The sequence below is a fragment of the Orycteropus afer genome, unplaced genomic scaffold (assembly GCF_000298275.1).
Source record: "Orycteropus afer afer isolate SDZICR_OR568_19922 unplaced genomic scaffold, OryAfe1.0 scaffold00524, whole genome shotgun sequence".
Classification (NCBI taxonomy): domain Eukaryota; kingdom Metazoa; phylum Chordata; class Mammalia; order Tubulidentata; family Orycteropodidae; genus Orycteropus; species Orycteropus afer.
Window position 1 is genome coordinate 725,527 of NW_006922111.1, and position 21,742 is coordinate 747,268.

Below are 21,742 nucleotides of genomic sequence, written 5' to 3' on the forward strand. Positions count from 1 at the left end.
AGGGGTCTGGGTTAGGGGTAGGCACTCAGTGGGAAGCAATGTCTGGTTACCACAATGTACCAAACCCAAACAAACCCACTGCCGTTGAGTCAGCTCTGACTCGCAGGTATCTCCTGCAGTGGAAGTGCCCCAGAGGGTGTCCAGAGCTGTCAGTCTTCACGGAAGCAGACTGCTTCATCTTTCTCCCGCGGAGCAGGCGGTGGGTTCGAACTGCCAGTGCTTTTGTTAGCAGCTGAATGCCTTAACCACAGTACCACAAAGTACAGAAGTTTTTTTTTTTTTTTTTTTTAATTATGATTTAGGTGAAAGTTTACAGAGGAAATTCATTTTCCATACAATAGTGCATACACATTTTGTTTCATGACATTGACTGCAACCCCCACAGTGTAACAGCTGTCCTCCCACTTCCTCCCTGCGGTTGCCTTTTCCCTGTCCTTCTTTCCTGAGCCTTCCTGCGCTGAGCTGTCTCCCTGTGCAAATGCTGCCCTTCTGATCTCCCATGGGTGAGTGTTCTAAGGAGTGTACCTCCCTGGTGTAAGTGTTCCCCTTACACGCCTGTCTGTCGCAAAGCGTGACTGGAGGTCATGGTCTTGGGGGCTTCGCCAGTCTGTGTCAGACCCGTAAGCCTGGTTTTTTTTATGATTTTGAGTTTTGTTCCACATTTTTCTCCCATTGAGTCCAGGATCTCTCCTTTCCAAGGGTTGACAGTGGTAACCGGGCACCGTCTAGTTCTGGTCTCAGGGTCATGTTGGCTGAGGTTCGCATGGTCCACTAGTCCCATAAGCTCATTGTTTCCATGAGTCTTTGGTTTTCTTTATTCTTCGTTGCTCCAGAGGAGAGACCAATTGTTGAATCTGAGATGGCTGCTTGAAAGCTTTTAAGACCCTCGTTGTGACTCGCCAAAGTAGGGGGTAGAACAATATTTTTGTGTAGTCTGTAATGCCAGTTGAGTTTGATGGGCCCTACGACATGGTTGCGAGCCCATGGGCCCAGTAACTCATTTCCCACACGGTGTTTGGCTGTGGCTAAGAAGTTATCATAACTTTGCCCTGTTAGCTGTATTTTATGTATGGACATTTTTATAGCACATACAGATACACATATAGAGATATCATCTGTCAAAGTTACATATGGTCATGGGTTTTTTAAAAAGGTCATGGGGATGGCATCCTCCTCTGACCTCCTCCAAACTCACAAGGAAAGAGAGTCACCATCAGCAACCCAAGGCTGATTCCTGTGAGGCCAGACCTGCTGCCACCCTCTAGCCTTTGTACCAACTCTGACACCAGCCGTCCCTCCCACAGCACTCACTGCTGTTCTGCTGAGTCTGGTAATTCATTGCAATGCCCACACAGAACTCACAGACAATGCTCATGATTATGGGGTTTATTAGGGAAGTAACAGGCTCAGGCTGTCAGTAACAGGCTCCTGAACCTGAACTCAGGTTCAGGAAGCTCCCAGGATCCAGTTCTTCGATCAGGACGGTCTCCCCTCTGCTGTACCCTCAGGCACGCCTCTGGCCCTTGGCCTCTCGGCCTGGCCTCTGCCCTGCTCGGGCAAGCGTTGCAAAGCTCTGCCGATAGGTGCACCTAGGGGCACCCCACTCCACCAGCAAGCCTCCTGCCTGAGGGCACCCCCAGCTTTCTCGCTCTGTGGGCAGCAAGCCGCTGCCCTCTCAGGCCTCTTAGTTCCTCAGCTGGTCGTCTCTGCCGGTCCTGTCTGTCTGCGGGTCATCTGCTGAGGGCCAAGGAGGTCCGGCACAGGGATCACAGGTCCAGGGACACGCCCCACTTCACCTCCAGCTCTTCTCTTTTGATGGCACGGAGATCCCCCCTTCTGCCTCTGGGAAGGCTCATTTTAAGCCTGGCAGAGTGACCCAGTCCCCCCGTTAGAGTTCCTCACGCCCTGTTTGCCTGGTTCCACCCAGTAATCGGGTGGGAGTCACAAAGACCATGGCCGAAAAAGCCGTGCCGGGTAAGTCACTGCACCCCGGGTGTGTTTCCTTTTGCCCAGACATCCCTGGTCATTCAGCCTGTCTCCCTTTGTGTCTCCCTGTAGGTTGTTGCTACTGGTAACGTACGATTGTGTGTGTGTAAAAGTGTGTATCTTCATTGGCCGTCCCTCTTGTGCACCTCTCTGTGTGTTCGTTTTCCTAAGTGGTGGTGTGCTGCTCCCTCACTTTTGGTGTATTGCCTTTCCCTTCGCCCAGATCAATACTTGCCTCTTACCTGTCAAGCAGTTTTCCCTCCTCTCCCATCCCTGGTGACAAACAAAGGTTTCCTTCCCATGTAAACCTCTCCTGGACTTTTTACAGTAGTGGACTCATACAGTGTTTGCCCTTCTGTGATTGACTGACTTCACTGAACAGAACGTCCTTTAAGTTGATCCCCATTAAGTACAGAAGTGTGTTAATATTTTCATAGTCAGCGTCGCCATGCCAGTGTAAACTGGCCAGATACCAGCTGTGTTGTTTCAGTGGAGGGTCCTGGCCCAGCACTCTGGCTCGGGCTGGGCCTGCCTCGCTGCTTGCCTTGGGCAGCGTACGACTTGGTGCCTCCGTTTCCTCGCGTGTCGTAATAGTGCAGAGTGGCTGTGAGTCAGAGGCCACTGCACGGCTCCTGACACCAGGAGTCTCACCTCATTCAACAGTCATCGCCCGTGCTTTGCGGCCGAGCCCCACCCATCTGTGATGCCTAGGGAGTCATTCTGAAATGACTGTTTTTTTCCTTGAATCGTCACTGCTTTCTGCTGTAGGGTTTATTGTGTCTAATTTGAACTAGTCAGACTTCCTGCTCAGGCTGGCATTTGCCCAGTGTATCTTTCTTCTGTTATCTAGCTTTTAGTATTTTGGCAGTTTTAGATGTCTTTATGAAACAGCAATGTAGTTAGAGTTTTCAAAATCCAGTCTCAGAGTCACTGCCTTTTACTAGGCACTCCTCTTCCCATGACATTCAGGGTCATTGCAGCTGCTTGTGCTGACATTAACCATCTATTTTGTGAAACTAATTGATTTGGTATGGAATCAGTTGTTCTAGTGAGGCGTGCCAAAAGTTAGGTTGTGAGAGACCTTTCTGAAAGGTCTAGAGAGGAAGAGAGAGACTTGCCATTCAATAACATGGCAAACAGTTCTTATCAAGACCCATTTGTTTATTCCTTTTGTGTTTAAATACTGGTTAGTCCTCTAACTCTGGTTTTGCCCTGGTGTCTTCTCAGCTTTCCGCTGCGGCCTGCAGTTCCTGGGCAACGTGGCCTCACGGAATGAAGAGTCCCAGTCTGTCGTTTGGACCCATGCTTTCCCGGAACTCTTCTTGTGAGTACCTAGACAAGAGTTTTTCTGAGTCTGAGAAGAGTGTGGCTACATCATCCGATTAATGCGAAGTTCAAAACCAGCCAGAGCTACCCTCGGCTGACCGAAGCCCGTGCAGGGCTGCAGTGATGGAGCCTGGTGGAGCCCGGAGACGCCCTTGACCTCGGTCTGGGTGCGGTGAGACTTAGCCGAGCGCTCACTGAGCTGTGTGTGTTGTTGCCCAGTTTCACTTTAGTTAAAGAAACAAGGGTTATAGTTCAAATAGGAAGAACATTGCAGATGCTGACATTTATAAGGACGAAAACTTGGACGTAGAACTCTGGAATGATGAAAGAAGTGTGGACAGTCAGTGAGTCCTGTTTGTGAGCACTTTGCGTGTGCTTCGTGCAGTGCTCTGATGTCTGGGAGGTTTGGAGAATATGAGATACGGGGTCCGATCCGTGTAGCCAGATGGGATCCTTGTCTTTTCCTGGGTGAGTGCCTGCTTTTTTCTCAGCCAGCTCTGTTGATTCCTATGTAGTTGAGCATTGAGGTACAGGTGAGCAGGTGCTGGGGGCAGGATAGGTAACAGAAACGACCCCTTTGTGAGTGGGAGGGCTGGCTTCTCACCCAGGTTCTGTTGCCAGTGAATGGGATGGCTTTGGTGGTGGCAGCAGCTGTTGTCCCAATGCCCTGAGGTGGACCTTTTAGGTGCATCATCCCTGTGCTTTACAACGGCCTTGCAAAGAAAGTGGTATTACCCTGGTTTTGACAGACGGGCGACTGAAGCTCGTGGTGGTAAGTGGCCTGGCTGGGCTATAAGGCCTGTGCGCTCTCTGGGTCCACAGCCTCCGTTCGTCGGAAATCCCTGGCTGCGTAGCTCTCCTTGGCCCTCACTCACAGTGCTTGCAGTCTCGGGTATGAGACACACACCGTCTCGGGTCCTTCTAGCTATGGATCTGTGATTGGCTCTCGGATCCCTGCACAGAGTTGGGGCTGAAGCTGTGTAAGGGCTTGTGAGGCTTCTGATTCTGATCAGTGCACTTGGGTGGGAGAGACATTGAGGGATTCAAGCTGCAGAGAGAACAGTTACTTATTTTGAAAATTCATTTCCTCCAAACATTTTGGACACCTGCTGTGTGTCAGGTTTTGTGCTGGCGTGCCTGTGGTGGGCCGTTGAGTGACTGGACCACACTGGTCACTGAGATGCTTTCCTTACCCCCAGTGAGCCCGTGCTCTGGTGGGGCAGTAAAGGGGCAGTGTCATTACGAATACAGCTGGGGTGAACCCTGGGCGTCCTGGAGAAACAGGTGAGGCCTTTGCTCGGCATAGCACAGTCGGGAAGTCTGCGCGGTTTCTGTGGGGGTCTCACAGACCCTGTGGGTCCTGACAAGGCCTGTGAGCTAGGTGGACAGGGCTCTGGATGCACGTCGTGTTTGATAGCAGCACGCATGTTGAAGGCGGTGATGGGACTTCACTGTTGACATGTGTGGGAGACAGACACAACCAAGTGTGAGTTCTGCCTCCGCAGGCTGTGGCTTGTGCCCCCAGGGAGTAACGTGCCTGGTCTCGGAGCCTCAGTTTCCACAGAGCTTTTCTGTAACACGGGAATAATACCTCCACTCAGAAGAATGTGAGGAAGTTCAAATGGAAAAAAAACCCAAATCCTGTCATACTGTGTGACCTATAAAATAACTGACAATCCATTGTCAGAGCTGACAGGTTAGCCAGGCTGTGCACTGAGGCACGCGACTCCAAGTTCTCTGTTTTCCTTGGACATTCGGCCTCTCACAGCTGTGAGGGAAGCCTGTGTTGTCGAGTTACCATTTTCTCTTTTCCTTTTTTTGTTTAATGAGAATGAGCATTTTCCTGCTTTATAAATGTAATAATTTAGTCTTTTTTCTTTGATCAGTGTTGTTACTTTGCTTTTTGCTTTGAAGTTATAAATCAGCGACAGCTTTAACATTGGGTAGTTTTTATTGTGACTGATTTTATATTTTTAATTAGATCTTGTTACAGTATATAATGCACTTGTTTTAAAGTGCTGTAATTCTTTCTCCCAAACATCTACCTGTACTGAATTTGTTAATGAGGTTATTATCATGTCTGTTATAAACGTATTTTACCGTGTTGTTCAATTGGGCTAAAGTTTCCTCTCTCTGTTTGAAGTACCTGCTTAAATCATCATGACAGAAAGATTGTGGCCTACTCGTCAATGATTATGTTCACAACCCTTAATCCTGAGAGAATGCATGAGCTGCAGGAAAACCTCAATATCGCCATCGGCGTCATAGAAGCTCACCAGATGCAGCCCGAGTCAGAGTGGCCGTGAGTATCTCGGGCAGACCCAGCATTGCCCTGCAGATGTCTCAAACAGTTATGTCTGTCATTCATTTCTAAAGACAGCAGGTTCTTGTCATGCCGATTTAGGGACCGTTGTGTGCATAGCCCGTTGTTGGGGATTACCCTCAAAGAGCTTACCACCTCTGAGAGATGAGACACACAGTGAAAATTGGAATTCTGATGAGGGAATTGAACAGTAATGGGTAATTGATTCATGCTGACTCAGAAAGTCTGAATGAGGAGGTCTGAGGAGGCATTGAAGGGTGAGAGGAATGGTTGGAAGATGGTGAGTAGGAGAGGGTGGGCATTCCCAGTGTAAGAGGAAAAAAACCCCAAGAAGTTGTGAAAATATGCAGGGTGCCCTGGGAGGAGGTAGATGAAGCCATAGCGGCAGCAGTCGGTGGCTCACTCAAGATTAGAGGTTGACGGGTGCCTTGTGGGCATTCATTCGTGAGAGATTCCGTAAGTCTCGGTCTTTGCCCTTGGAGATAATGTGTTGTTTCTCTCTGGTTGCTTGGCAGATGTCTTTGTCGTTGCACACGGTTACTTGTGATGTGTCTTGATGTGAGCTCTTTGGCCTGATCTGTTTGGGGAGATCCTGGGTGGTGCCCACACTCAATGCACACAGCTGCGGAGTCTGCCGAATGACGTAGGATGGCATCACTGCCCTGAACGGGGCCTGGGCTCCCACTTTTCCCTCCCCGCTTGGACTCCTGGCAGCCGCTGATCGTTTTTCACTCTCTGGTCGGCCTTCTCTAGGAGGTCAGACGGTTGGAACCCTGTGGTGGGCAGCTTTCTCAGACTGCTGATCTTCACGTAGCAACATACAGCTGTGGTTACTCCATGCTTTTTCATGGCGTTGGAGCTAATTTTTTTTTAAATTTAATTTTATTTCCTTTTTTGTTGTTGAGAATATAACATCGCAAAGCATCTGTCAGTTCAGCGGTTTCCCCTCGGACAGGTCGGGGACACTGACGGCATTCTGCGAGTTGTCCAGCCGCCTGCACCCGCCTCTCCTGAGTTGCTTCCATCGTTCCCATAAACTCACTGCCCCCCAGGTTCCTGTCCAATCTTTGGAGTGGCTGTTGTCACTTGGAGCCCATATACATAGTTCTTAAAGAGTCCAGTGCTCAAGACAGGCGTTTGTACTAGTTAGGCTGAACTACTGTTTGGCTTCAGAAGTCTTCGGGGATATTTATGGTTTGAGCTTCAAAGATTATCTGAGGCCATTAGTTTTAGGGGGCTGTCTACCTTCTGTGGCTCCAGAAGGTCTACAGTCCTTTGAAATTCTGTTTTGATAAAGATTCTTTTCTGGAATCTTCGGTCAGATGTTCAGTAATGGTAGCTGGGACCATCCAGTCTTGTCTCACAGCAGAGGTGGTAGTTGTTCACAGAGGCAGTTCGTTCCACATCCTTCTCCCCTTCCTGACTGTTGTCCTTCCTTTTTGGTTCCAGGTGAATAGAGACCAATTGTTACTCGTTGGATGGTCCTTGAAAGGTGTTAGGACCCCCAGGCACTATGCAGTGAATTAGGAGGTAGAGTAAAAGTACTAAACATGTTGTTAGGCCAATTAACTGGGATGTCCCATAAAACAGTGACCCTAAATCTTCAAAGCAGGGGACCAAATCCCATGACATGTGTTTGGTTGTACATAAGCAGCCTCAGCAGTTACTCTGTTTTTTTTTTTGTCATTGTCGTAAATATATCTGTCACACAACTTTTGGCCATTCAACTTTTCACAGGTACACAGCTTACTCATAGCAGTTACAGTAATCGGCTGTGCAACGCTACCCTTGATCAGTGCGATTTTTGTATCAGGGTTAACACCCCTAATCCCCTCCCTCCTCATAAATAAACTTGGGTCTCTATACAGTTGCCCGTTCTTTTCTTTTTATATAAGTGAGGTCATAACAGTATTTTTCCCTCTGTTACTGACTTATTTTGCTCAGCGTAATGTCTTCAAGCTTTATCCATAGGGTAGCATGTATTAAGACTTAGTTTTTCCGATAGGCTGATAGTGTGTATCACATTCTACTTACCCAGTCATGTGTTGATGGACCTTGAGGTGGTGTCTCACCCTTTGGCTGTTGTGAACAGTGCTGCAGTGAACATTGGTGTGCAAGTCTTTTTTTGATTCTCTACTTTGAAGTCTTTTGGGTATTTATTTACCTAAGGATGGCATTGCTGGGTCATATGATAGTCGTAAGGAGCCCTGGTGGTGCAGTGGTTCATGCACTGGGCTACTAACAGAAGGTAGGTTTGAACCCACCAGCTGCTCTGCAGGAGAAAGACATGCCAATTGGCTTTTGAAAAGATTTACAGCCTTGGAAACCCCATGAGGCAGTTCTGCTATGTCCTGTATGGTTGCTGTGAGTCATTATTGGCAGCAGTGGGTTTGGGTTGGATTTTTGGTTTATGGTGGTTCTATTTTTAGTTTTTTGAGGTACCACCACATTGTTTTCCAGATGTACCATTTTGCATTCCCATCAGCAGTGGATAAAGATTCCAATTTTCTCACATCCTCGCCAGTGTTTGTTATTTTCTGTTTCTTAACCATCCAAGTTGGGAGTGTAATGGTATCTCATTGTGGTTTTGATTTGCATCTCTCAGATGGCTAATGACTCAAGCATCTTTTCATGTGTTTGGTGGCTGGCTGGATGTCTTCTTTGTTGAACTGTCTATTCAAGTCCTTTGCTCATTTTGTGATTGAGTTGTTTGTCTTTTTTATTAAATTGTCAAAGTTTTATATATGTATCTATATATATGTATATTGGTTACTAGATTCTGTAAGATAATGTGGTTTCCAAAGGTATTCTCCCAGTTGGTAGCTTGTCTTTTCACTTTTTTTTGGTGAAGTTTTTGATGAAGAAAATTTTCAGTTTTTATGCGGTTCCATTTATTTATTTTGTCTTTCGCTCTTTTTGCTTTTGTTATTATATTAGATAATCCACTGTTGAAAGCCAGGTCTGACGGTGTTTTTCATGCTTGTTTTTCTAAGAATTGTATGATTTTTAGCTCGCACAGCTAGGTCTTTAATCCATTTTGAATTTCTTTTTGTGCATGGTGTGAGGCAGGGATCCTGGTTTTTTTTTTTTTTTTTTTGGCATATGGAAATCAAATTTACCTAAACAATATTTGTTAAATATTGTTTAGCTATATTCTCTCCCCATCGAATGGACTTATTAGCACTCTTGTCAAAAATCATTAGATCTTAGATGTGTGGGTTTATTTCTGGACTCTGAGTTTTATTCCATTGAATCTATGTGTCTGTTGTTACACTAATACCAGGCAATTTTGATGATTGTAACTGGATAGTATGCTTTCGCATTAGGAAGTGTGAGTCTTCCTAGTTTGGTCTTCTCTTTCAGCATTATTTTAGCTATTTGGAGCCTCTTACTATTCCATATAAAGTTGAGGATTGGTTTTATATTACTATTAAAAGGCTCTTGGAATTTTGATTGAGATTACGTTCAATCTATAGACCACTTTGAGTAGTTTTGGCATCTTAACAGTATTCAGTCTTCTAAGCCATGGACATGGCACATTTTTCTGTTTATTTAATCTCTTTCAGCTGTGTTTTATAATTTTCCTTGTGTAAGTCCTTCATGTCCCAGGTTAGATTTATTCCTAGGTATGCTATTCTATTAGATGCTATTAATGCTATTATAAATGGAATTGTTTACCTAATTGTTTCAAATTTCCCATTGCTCACGTACAGAAACGTGACTGATTTTCTTTTGTTGACCTTATACTCTGAAACTTCGCTAAATTCCTCTGTTAGCTGTAGAATTTTCCTGTGAACCTTTTGGGATCTTCTCTGTATAGGATCATACCACCAGCGAATAGAGAGAATTTTACTTTTTCTTTTCCAATCTAGATACCTTTGATTTCTTTTCCTTGACTTAATGCTCTGGCTAGGACTTCCAATATAATATTGAATAGAAACGATGAAAGTGGGCACCTTTGCTTACTCTTGGTTTCAAGGGGAAAGTCTTTGTCTGCTAGGTGTGATGTTGGCTGTTAGCTTTTCATGTCTGCCTTGAATCATATAGAGGCGTTTCCCTTCTATTCCAGTCTTCTTTAGGGCTTCCATTGAGAAAGGGCATTAAATTTTACGAGATGCTTTTTCTGTATCCATATACACGATCATATCGTTCTTTCCTCTGTTCTGTTGGTGTGAATTGCATTCCTGCATTCCTGCAATAAATCCCACTTGGTCATGGTGGATGACTCTCTTAATAGGCTGGTGGACTGTATTTACTACTTTTTTTTGTTGGAGATTTTTGTATCTGTTTGTAAGAGAGACTATGTGCATAAGAGAGTTTTCTTCTGGTGTCTTTATATGGTTTGAGTATCAGGATTATGTTTGTTTCAAAGAATGAATTAGGGATTATTCCTTCCTTCTCTTATCTTTTGGAAGAGTGTAAACAGTGTTGGTGTCAGCTCTTCTCTAAACACTTGGTAAAATGGCCCAGTAAAGCCATCTCGTGTAGGACCGTTTTCTGTTGGGAGGTTTTTGATCATCGATTCAATCTCTACACTTGTGGGTCTGTTGAGACTTTATATTTCCTCTTGAGTCAGTTTGAGTAGGTTGTGTGCTTCTCGGAATTTGTCCATTTCATTTAGATTATCCAGTTAGTTGCCATACAGTTGTTCATGACTCATTTCTTTTTATTGTTCACAATATTTCTTTGCATAAATGTACTACAGTTTATCCGTTTACCTATTGAAGGACGCCTTGGTTGCTTTCAGTTTTGGCAGTTATGAATAATGCCGCATGAACATTTGTATGTGTGTCTTTTTGTGGACATGTTTTCATATCATTTGGGTAAATACCTAGGAGCATGATTACTGGGTCATATGGTGAGCCGACGTTTAGCTTGGAAGGACCTGCCAGACTGCCTTTCCAAGTGGCACCAGCAGTGAATGGAAGTCCTATTGCTGCACGTTCTCAGCAGCATTGGATGCGTCCAGTGTTGGGGAGTTCAGCCATGCTAGTAGGTGTTCAGTGGAATCTCTCTGTGGTTTTAATTTGCAGCTCAGGTGATGTTGAAGATCTGTTTAGGTCTTTTTTTATCATCTGTGTATCTTCTTTGTTGAGGTGCCTTCAGATCTTTTGCTCAGTTGGGTTGTTTGTTTTCTTTTTGTTGAATTCTTTGCATATTTTGGATACAAGTCCTTTATCAGATATGTGTTTTGCAAATCTGGTAGCATAGTGGCTAAAGCACTTGACTGCTAACCAGAAGGCTGGCGGTTCAAACCCACCAGCCACTGCTCGGAAGGAAGGTTGGGCAATCCTACTTCCGTAGTGATACTGCCTCGGAAACCCAAGGAGGGGTCGCTATGAGTCGGGGCGACTCGACGGCACACAACAACAACAACAACATTCCCAGTACATGGCTTGTCTTTTCATTTTCTTGACTGTGTCTTTCACAAAGGGGAAAATATTAATTTGAATGAAGTCTGACTTACCCATTTTTTCTTTCTGGAGTGTGTTTTTACTGTTGTCCTTCAAAAAGTCATTGCCAAGCCCAGGGCCACACAGATCTCCTCCTGTGCTATTGTGGAGGCTGTACAGGTTTTAGTCTTACATTTACATCTGGGATCCATTTTGGGTTTTTAACTTCAGTTACTTACCTTTTAACTCCAGGATTTCCATTTGGTTCTTTTTGTAATTGCTGTATCTTTATTGATGTTCTCTCTTTGGTGAAATGTTGTTCTCACACTTCAGTTCTTTAACCATGGTTGTTTTCAGTCATTGGAGCGTATATACCATAGCTCACTCAAAGTCTTTGTCTCCTCAGTGCATGTTTGGGTCCCTCAGAGACAGTTTCTACGGATTGCTCTTCCCTGTGGACAGGCCGTGGTTTCCTGTTGGTTTGTCTTCCTGCCTCATCACTTTTTGTTGAAAGCTGCACTGTGGGGACCCAGGTAGTTTCTGTCTGTTGACCTTAGCTCTGGCCAGGTGGCTGTGTTCACTGTGTGACAAACCACTGATGTGCATTATGATTTGCTCTTGTTTTCCGTAGTCTGTTTTACGTCTCTATTTTATGGTAATACAAACTAAAAAAATTTAATCCCTTTGAACAGTTTGAAAATCAGAAGCTGTTTTATCATAAAGTTGAGAAGCTGCTTAGCGCCCAGAGCAAGCTTCATGTGGATTGAGTGCGTGACGGTGTTTCCACACTTGGCTGATCGGGACACTTTTCCCTTCCCTTTACTTTCCAGGCGGAAGTAAGTGGCCTCTTTTCCAAAAGTTGTGTCACCATCATAATCTGTATACAGTTGTTTGTTTTACTATTAGTTTTTATTCTAAAATTTCTTTTCACACACCTACGTGTCTCTCCCCTGGATTTTCAGCTCCTAGAGCAGGAGTCAGATTTTATCTTGATCGTGTCTGAGGTCCTCAGTAGAGAGAGACCTGTAGTAAGCCTTTCCGCTTTGCACCTCTGTGGGTTCTTACGTCATCAAATACCCTCACTCAGAGTTGGGAGGAATGATAGTGTGCGTGCGTTTGGAAGGTTTAGTAGATGAGGTGGTTAAATGGGTACTGGATTTTCTTTTTAACGGTCTTCTGTTTTCCTTAAAATTTCTTTTGTGCATGTTTTTCGTATTGTGTCCGGTGAGTTTAGGGCACAGGCTTGTTCTCATTACCTGTGACTCGGCTTATAGCACCTGTGAGCCTTGAGTCGCAGGTGATCCCCCTTGTACTTCACAGGTGAGGTATGAGCTTTTATCAGTTTTGGCTTCTTTTAGTATAAATTTTTATCATTCTGTTCAAATAAGACCTCATTTTTAAATCATTTCTTTTTCTGGATGTTGATTTGTTATTGGAGCTAGCCTTTCACACAAGTAGACGCTGATACATGAAAATACACATGGTTGACTTAGAAAACCTCTGTTGTTTTTCAGACCTTTTGTGAACATGCCCAGGTGAGGCGTTGGAGCCAGCTTGCCAGGAGAGACTGTGCAGCTGAGTGGCTTCGTGTGTTTACTAACTTGGATCTGTATTTTTTTAAGTGTGTGAGGTTTTTTAGCAGCATGGAATAAAAGGCAGAGTCCTCATGGGCACTACGTGACAGTATTTCAGAATAGTTCAAATTAAAGTTATCAGTGGTCACCAGGTGAGAGTAAGACAGGCAAAAGGATGGAAGAAGGTGTAGTTAACTCAGCGATCCAGGTGCCCAATAGTTTCATTTGCGTGAGAGTAGCTCTGCCGTTGGTAAACAGTGGGATCACCAAAATCCAGAAGTTTTGACAGAATTATTATTTTTCAGTGTTAAATATCACTTAAAATGAGAGAAAACCCACTTTCTGTCCTTCCTTCCCAACAACACGGGGTAGCTGGCGACGAGAACTAAACTACGTGGTCTTGGAATCCACAGAGTTATTACTGGTTTTCTTCCCCTCCTCCTCCTCCTCCCATTTTTTTTTTTTTCTTCCCTTAGGAGGGAATAAGGTTTCTGTAACTTTGGGTCTTTTTGTTTGGGTACACCAGAGATACAGGAAAGTGTAGGCGAGGAAGTCTTGGGCATGACTCGGTTTGAATTATTGAATAATGATGTTCTAAAAAGGTTAGCTTCTCTTGTTTGTAGGTTTGAGAGATGTTTTCATGCTCTTAGATAACCCTGGATGAGTGAAGGGGTTGAGTTGTGGCATTTCAGTTGATGTAACTGACAGCCCCATGAAGGTGCATTGGTGGGTGGTCAGTGAATGGGTGGGAGTCGGTGCTGAGAGGAAGAGGGAGGATGAACTTGTGTGCATCTTGTGATGGGAGCTTTTCCTGTGTGATCTTGTTTCCACGTTATTGATGTCCTGTGAATGTATTTTATTCCCTTCTACAGATGGGGAAACTGAGCATCTGAGTGAGGTAAAACAGCTTGACCACGGTCACCCAGCTAGTGTTCAGCAGAGACAGGCTTGAAAGCTGAACTCTCAGGCTTGTACTTTCATTATTACGTTGTGTAGTATAATTCAAACCCACCAGCCTCTCCTCGGAAGGAAGGTTGGGCAATCCTACTTCTGTAGTGATACCACCTCGGGAACCCAAGGAGGGGTTGCTATAAGTTGGGGCTGACTCGACAGCACGTAACAACAACAACAGTATAAGAAATAGCAGTTATTTTCAGGGATAAGCAGGCCACAATATAAAAACAGTTACAACTGTCAATAAAGCATTGTTTTTATTGGTCATATTTAAATTATTGTATTGGGCAAATCTGGTGTAAAAGACCTCTTTAAAGTGCCAAAAAAAAGCAAAGATGTCACTTTGAGGACTAAGGTGCATGTGACTAAGCCATGGCATTTTCAGTTGCCTCATGGGCATGTGAGAGCTGGACCGTGAGTAAGGAAGACCGGGGAAGAGGATGCTTTTGAGCTGTGGGGCTGGCGAAGAGCGCGGAAAGCACCACGGAGGCCAGAGAACGAGCAGATCTGTCCTGGAGGAGGCGTAGCCACAGTGCTCCTCAGGAGGGAGGGCGGCGAGGCTTTGTACCACGTGCTGTGGACGTGTTTCCAGGAGGGACCGTTCCTTGGAGAAGGACATCATGTTTGCTGAAGTGGAAGGTCAGTGAGAAGGAGACGATTCTCAGTGAGATAGGTGGACACAGTGGCTCCAGCGGGGCAGTGGTGGTGAGGGTGGCACAGGGCCCTTCTGTTGTCCATAGGTACACTCTGAGTTGGAACCGACTTGACGTCACTTATGAATAACAGCATTAGAATTATCTATTGACTTGTTTCCAAGCCAGATTTTCATGTCAAGGCTAATGTCCCGTTCTAGGATGGTACTTGCCATAGCATAAAAATTTTGGTGTTGGCTTAAGTATAAAGATACTAGGAAAATAAACGTAACTGTCCTTCCTCTTGCATTCTGAATCTTCTGCCCACGTGCTGACGTGGGTAAAGGGAGGGATGTATAGAAAGAGTCTGTGACCACCATGGTAACATTAGGAAAGGGGAGGACACCGAGTTGTACACATAAGAGATAGACGACAGATGCTAATACCGACCAGTGTGTCCACAACACTGCATTACCATTAACACCAAACACCAGGCTGCAGATAAACACCATAAGCACCTGAGAGGATCAGATGGGGGTCAGTGAACAGGAGGATACTCTAGACCAAGGACAGATTCAGCAGAGGCTAATCCTGCACAGACACCAGTGATACAAAATACCCACAATCCTCACAGAAACAACAGAAGACAGACACAGAGCAATCCCTCACAGATACCCAGACACTGTGGGAGAGAGATCCAGCGGACCTACCATCTCAGGACTGTAGTACTGGGGGACGCGAGACTCAGTTGGCGCAACGAAGTACATAAAAGCCTTGTTCCTCATCCTACATTGGTAAGTAGTGACTGGGGTCTTAAAAGCTTTCAAGTGGGCATCTGAGATACAGCTAATGGTCTCTTATTGTCGGAAGCGAATAAGAGTGCAAGAAAAATGGGCATTTGGAAGCAATCAGCCCTAGGACACGATGACCCTCGAGACCAGAAGAACTAGATAGTGCCCAGCTACCAGTGCCAACCACTCAGGAAAGGATCAAATCTGGAGATCTTCGATAGAGTGGGAGGAAAATCGTGGAACAAAATCCAAAAACTTAATAATGACCAGAATTACTGATCAGATGGAGTCTGGTGAGACCCCCAGTACTATGGCCCTGGGATATATTCTGGGCCTGGAATAAAGCCTGCTCCCAAGGGCTAGCCCTCAGCCCAATAGTAAACAAGATGTACACGCAGACCACTCAACATACTCTATGGAAATGCATCCCATGGAGCAATTGACCACTGGGCACCAGAGGGGCAACATTCACACAGAGGAAATGCAGGAGACACAGGAGTGCATAAGTAGGAGGGGCAAAGGGGAGGGTTACTAGGCAGGGAGGGGAGAAGACTGGGTTACGGTTGAGCATGGTAAGTGGGGAGTGAAACTAAATGTACACGTAACGTTAAATGCAAAACAAACAAAAATTAAAAATACATATATGCAAAAAAAAAGTTGCTATTGGCTCAAATATAAAGATACTAGGAGAATAGACATAACTGTCCTTTCTCTTGCATTCGGAATCTCCCGCCCACCCCTCTCCTCCCGGGGCACCCTGTGTGTTGGGTGTCGGTGCTTGTGCACCTTGCTGATGTTGATTGTCTGTTAGACTAGCGCCCCCATGGAGGACTTGGTTTGTTATTGTGTCCTTAGCAGGATAATATGTGTTAAGGATCATGTTATGCATGGTTCATCTGAATCTCAGCGACAGTCCATTCACATAGCATGTGCGCACAGGGGAGTTGATGGGCTCTGAACCAGTGGTTCATAGATGTCCCCAGTACTCTCTCTGTCTCCTGTCTGTCTCGTTCGGTCTGTACGGGTTCGTGTTCTGGTAGACGTCCTGCCTCCCTGCTGCCTGCTGCTCCTTTGGGCTGCCAGACATCCTGGAAGCAGCTGTGGCTCAGCCCTCAGGCCACTTCTCTGTCATGGCCCAGTCCCTGAGCCACCACGTCGAGCGCCTCGCCCTGAAACACCGTTTCTCAGTCGGTGATTCCCAACCTGTGTCTCTGCTCTTCTCCTCTTGCTGGGCTCCAGACTTAATGCCCTCAGCTTCCTGTTGTGTGCTTTGAATTGGGGCCCCAGTCTCACCCAGGCTCCAGCACACTCTTGATCCCCTCCCCTGAAGCATGCAGCTGCTCCCAAGCCTTTGTCCGTCACCGGCTCCACCCTTCACTCAGTTGCTCAGGCCCAGGACCTTCTCAGGCTCGGAGGTCGTCCACGATTCTCATTTGCTCTCAGCCATGCATCCTCAACTGCCCCATCTTCCCGTCCCTCGCTCTGCTGTGTAGACAGACCACTGCGGCCACTTTCTCAGCCATCTCTGCCTCTCCTTCTGTCCTCTGATCTCTACACGGTAGCCACAGGGCCCTTCTCAGAATTTGCCAGGAGTCATGTCACTCCTTGGCTGAAATCAGCCCTCTGAGGGCTTCTCGGTGCACCTGGAAGCGAATCCAGGGCCCTTGCCCTGGCTGTGCGGCCTGGCTTTGATTCACAGTAATTTTTTTTTTTCTCTCTTGCTCGTTAGGGCCGGCTCTCCTTACTGCTTTTCTCTACATGCTCCACGTGTGTTCTCTCCTGCATCTGTATGCGTGCTCTCTGCTTGGAGTCGTCTTCCCTTTGTTTTCTACCTGGCTGGGTCCTCCACAGAGACCTTCCCCAGCACCTTTTCGTCTCTAGCATTTCCCCTGAGAAGGTTTCTGTTTATTTACTCTCTTTCATTCATTAGCACTCATTACTCCTGAAAAACCATTTATTTTGTTTTTACTGTTTGTCTGTAGCTAGAATATAGGACTAGGAGCTCTGGTAGCATAGTGCCTAAGGCACTTGACTGCTAACCAGAAGACTGGCGGTTCAAACCCACCAGCCACTCCCCGGAAGGAAGATTGGGCAATCTACTTCCGTAGTGATACTGCCTCGGAAACCCGAGGAGGGGTCGCAATGAGTCGGATCCGACTCAACAGCACATGACAGCAACAACAGAATATAGGACTAGTGCCCTGTGTCCCCCCACCCCCAACTGCCTAGGCCCTGGTGTTTCTCTTGGTCATCATGCCATCCTAAGCACCTAGGACTGGAATTGACAAACTATGTCCCATGGGCCAAATGCAGCCCACCACCTATTTTTGTAAATAACGTTTTATTGGGACACAGCCCCTGTCGCGGTTTACCTCCTGCCTGGGCTGCTTGTGTCCTATAACAGCGGAGCTGAGTAACCAGACTGCCTGGCCACCAGGTTGACTAGGTTGACTAACTGGCCCTTTCTTTATACAAGGCATTTGCTCATTCCTGCCATAGCACTGGCCTTGGCAGCTTTAGTTGAATTCATTGAGTGATTGGTGGCATCTTTGGCCTTGAGCCATTTCAGACCCACCTGGTCCTTAGTGCCTTTGAAGAAAGACCCCCAGACGGTCCATATGAGTCTTCTGTAAGGGACTCTACAGGTTTCTTCTACTTAGTATCAGTGAGCTTTCCTGCAAGTCAGACGTCTGTGCAAAAACACTGGGAACCTATCTCCTTTTTTGAAAATAGTGAAAGTGCAAAATGTTGCCTGTTCCTACACCTCCATCAGTTTCTTCAAGTATAACTCCAATTGGAATACTCAGCAGTGAGGATGAGCAGGTCTGGAATCAAGCAGTAACTTGGAAGAAGCCTAGACGTGTGTCTGTGCTAACCCATGAATGTACATTTAGCTTTCAATTTTCTGTGTGTGAACATCAGCGTGTACATTAAACACGAGCTCTCATTGATGTCTCTCAGTCTGAGCCATCGCTACGGGGGTCATGCCAGCCCCTTCCCTTTGCTTGTCTATAAGCTCTCACTCTGACAGTGAGAAACAGTAATAGAATTTTGAAGCTTGAACAAAATTGTGCCACATTTCAGTGGGTTGCTTTAAAGGAAACATGTCATGCATGTTTGTAGACGTGCAACGCTCGTGAGTTGTGACTGAGACGTGTTTCAGTTAACAGATTTTTTTCCCGTGTCATCTTTCTACAAATAAGAGCTCAGTTGGATTTCCCTTCTATGTTACATTAGCGTGTGTCTGTAATGATTTGAGGAAATAATTTTCTAAAAGAAACAGTATAAATAGGATTAAAACCATGGATTTTGTGGAACAAACTGAGAAATCTAAGAAATCTTTGCCAGGATCACAAAGGTTTTCTTCCAGGGCTGTCATAGTTTGAGTTCTTATGTTTAGATCCTGTTCTGGTTACCTAGTGCCGCTCTGACAAGAAGATACCACAAATGGGACGGCTTGAACAAATAGGAATTTATTCTCTCACAGTTTGGAGGCTTTAAGTCTGAGTTCAGAGTGCCAGGCTCTGGGGGCTGGGCGAAAGTCTCTCAACCTTGGGCTTCAGCTCTGCCTCCTGCTCCCGGCCCACTGAAGCTGGAGGCTTCTCTTCACTCAGGCAGCTACTGGCTGCTGAGGCTGCGAAGCCCAAGGTTGACAAGTGAAAAGGCAGAGCCCCTGTCACAGTTTACCTCCTGCCTGGGCTGCCTGTGTCACCAAATCACACGGCAGGCCATTGATTTGAGTCCGTTGAAAGTCTCAGGGTCTGCAGAGCATGGCAGGCTGCTGAGCAACGACTTGGCTCCGTGCAGGGTCCAAGCGTGCCATAAGCTGGAGACCATTCCCAAGGCTGTTTCTTACGTACGGGAGGCAGACCACATCCCTAAGGCAGCTGCTCAGCTGCTCTGATAGATTCCACCATGGGGTTAATTACCAGTCTCGTCGTGGAGAATAACTCATCCAGCTGTCCAGCCACTCAAAACCAGGCCCAGCCAAGTTGACACACAAACTTAACTACCACAGATCCGTAATCCATTTTGTGTGTTTTAAACAGGGGTCGCGGTTCTTTTTCATCTGAATGCTCAGTAGTTCTAGCACCAGTGGTTGAAGACCCTTTTCTTTCCCCATTAAATTCCCTTGTACCATCTCTGCCCCAAATTGATGCACCCTGTATCTGTGTGGCTGTAGTTCTGACGTCTTCGCACTGTCGCGTTAATCTCTGGGTCCCTCTTTTTGTGAGCAGCATGATGTCTGATGGTTGCAGTGTTACGTCAGTCTTGAGATCAAGTCATTTGGGTCCTCAGACTTTGCTCTTGTTTGTAAAAATCCTGTTGGCTCTTTCACACCCTTTGCCTTTCCATGGGAGTTGTAGAATTAGCTTGTTGATTCCCACAAAAACTTATGTTTGGGTCTTGTTAGGGTTGTGTTGAGACTGTAGGTCGGTTGGAGAATGAATCGACTTCAAACAGTGCTGCACTTCCCTTTCCCTGACTAGATTTGGGTCCGTTCATCAGGGATTCTCAGATCTCTCAGCAGGGTTGAGTAATATGATAGCGTTTCGAGCTTGGGTGTATTTGGTCAGGTTTCTGTTCCAGTATTTCATGGTTTTTGGCGCAGTGTAAATGATAATTTAAAAGAGCCAGCCCCATTTGCCTGTCGCTAGCATACAGGAGTGGCATTGATTTAGTTACTGGGCCACGTGTCTCCTCAGATCGGCTAGGCTCCCATTAGTTGTGGGAGCTTTTGCAAATGTTCTTTGGGATGTAAACCATGAGGTCGCCTGTGAATTGAGGCAGTTTTCTTTCCCCTTTCCAATCTCTGTGCCTTTTCTTTCTCTTGCTAGGACCTCTAGCACCGTGTGGTGAGAGCTGACATCTTTGCCTCATACCTGATCCGAGTGAGAGAGCACCCAGGGTCTCAGCATGGGGTGGGCTGTGAGCCACGGCTCTGGGCCGAGGGCCTTCTCTTTTCTACCCAGGGGGCTGAGTGTTTTTACCAGGAAAGGCTAGTCAGTTTTGTCCGATGTTTTTTTGGTATCTCAAACTCAAAAACCAAACTTGCTGCCATTGAGTCGATTCTGACTCATAGCACCCCCATTGGGTTTCCAAGGCTGTAAATATTTACAGAAGCAGACTGCCCCATCTTTAGTCTCTGGAGAAGCTGGTAGGTTTGAACCGCTGACCATTTGGTTAGCAGCCAAATGCCTTAACCACTGCCCCACCAGATCTCCTTTTTTTGGGTTTCTACTGAGATGTTATATGTTGTTATTTTTTCTTCTTTCAGCCTGTTGATAGCAGTGGATTAAGTGCTTGGTTTTTGAATGTTTAGGCAGCCTTGCATCCCCAGGATGTAATGTGTTACCCTTTTTATACACAGTGTGTGATTCAGTTTGCTAATATTTCGTGGAGGGCTTTTCGTCTTATGTTCCTGCGGGACCCTGTTTGGTTGTTGCCCTTCCTCCAGGTTTGTGTGGTGTGGTCCTGGGGTAACGCTTCCTCCTCCTCTTGTTCTGGAAGAGTTGGGCTGTTCTGTGCCAGTCAGCACGCTGAGTGGTTCATGCACATCGACTCGTTACATTGTGAGGATAATCCTACACACAGACAGGTGTCTGCCAGGACAGTGGGGGGTAGGCTTCTGTGTCACACACCCCCAGATCTTTGCGGCTTGAACAGAACAGGATTTCCACGTTTCCTGCTTGCCTGGAGAAGCACGGGTGGGTGGGATGGGGCAGGATGCGCTCTTAGTTTTAGAGCCAGTTCCAGAATAGACCCAGTTTGGTGCAGATGTTCATCGGCTCTTGGTTGTCTGATCTGATGACAGGGGCAGGGGCATTAGAAGATGTGTACTGCTCTTACAGGCATCCCCCCCACAGTGACTCCGATCGGTTTTTCCCACTCTTCAGCAGGGAAGGCCAGTTGTGCATTCATGCTCACGTCAGGAGTGAGAGCGTGACCTGCCCCGTGTCCAAGCAGGAGGATCAGAGCGCCTGTGTCAGGGTCACTGCCAGAAGGCCTTAGCCCTGTCACTCAAGCCCAGCCCTTTTAGAGGCCAGACCCATGCTGTCCACCTTTGCAGCTGCTGCCTCCCTCTGAGTGTGGCCTTCCCGGAGGGGGGCGGTTGTCCAGGCCTTGCTCTGGCGTGCTTTGTGCACCCCTCTGCTATTATGTTTTATGACTCAGCTCTTGTCTAGTGGAAGCAGCGTTGATGTTGACTCAGTAGACGTGTGTTTTTCTCTTACCGTTAGTCACATTTAACCAGTGTAGGATGTTAGCCGGAGGCACCGGAAGGGAAGCCAGACTTTCCCGATTTAGCAGATGAGAAGGTGGTTTTTTGGGGCGGCTTGGCCCGCTTTCCAGAGCGACCGTGGCTTCGGTCTTGCCGATCTCACGACAAATAGGGACAGTGACGTTGATTTTCCAGAGCACGTTTCAGGCAAGTTCTTTGTGTTCGTCAATGAAGTGGAAAGATACTTTCTGGGTTTTGGAGAGTTCAGGACGTGTATTTTCCTCACGTTATGGGTGTGGCTTTGATGTGGCATGCTTGTGTAGATGTGGACAGACACAGGGCATTTTCAGTTCTTCTGAAAAAATTCTTGGAAGTGTCCTGGCTTTCAGGAAATCTTTATTTTACCAATAAAGCACCCACCTCTCATAGTCTGAGTTACTTACGTTCCGTTGGCTGCTTGGGTTGTGTTTCCCTTCTTCTGTTGGGTGTATCAGCACTGCGGTACAGGCATCGATCCATGTCTGTCAGAGGTGATGTACTTCA

At 46.4% G+C, this 21,742-nt stretch overlaps 1 protein-coding gene across 1 annotated transcript in view; it reads left to right on the plus strand.

Annotated features, from left to right (window-relative positions):
• The window catches only part of ATXN10 (ataxin 10), a 222,788-nt gene that overhangs the window by 49,606 nt on the left and 151,440 nt on the right, over window positions 1-21,742 (plus strand). The window contains exons 4-5 of the mRNA XM_007955645.1: window positions 3,214-3,310; window positions 5,456-5,614. Coding sequence (XP_007953836.1) covers window positions 3,214-3,310; window positions 5,456-5,614 — 256 coding nt within the window. The remainder of the gene's footprint in view (window positions 1-3,213; window positions 3,311-5,455; window positions 5,615-21,742) is intronic.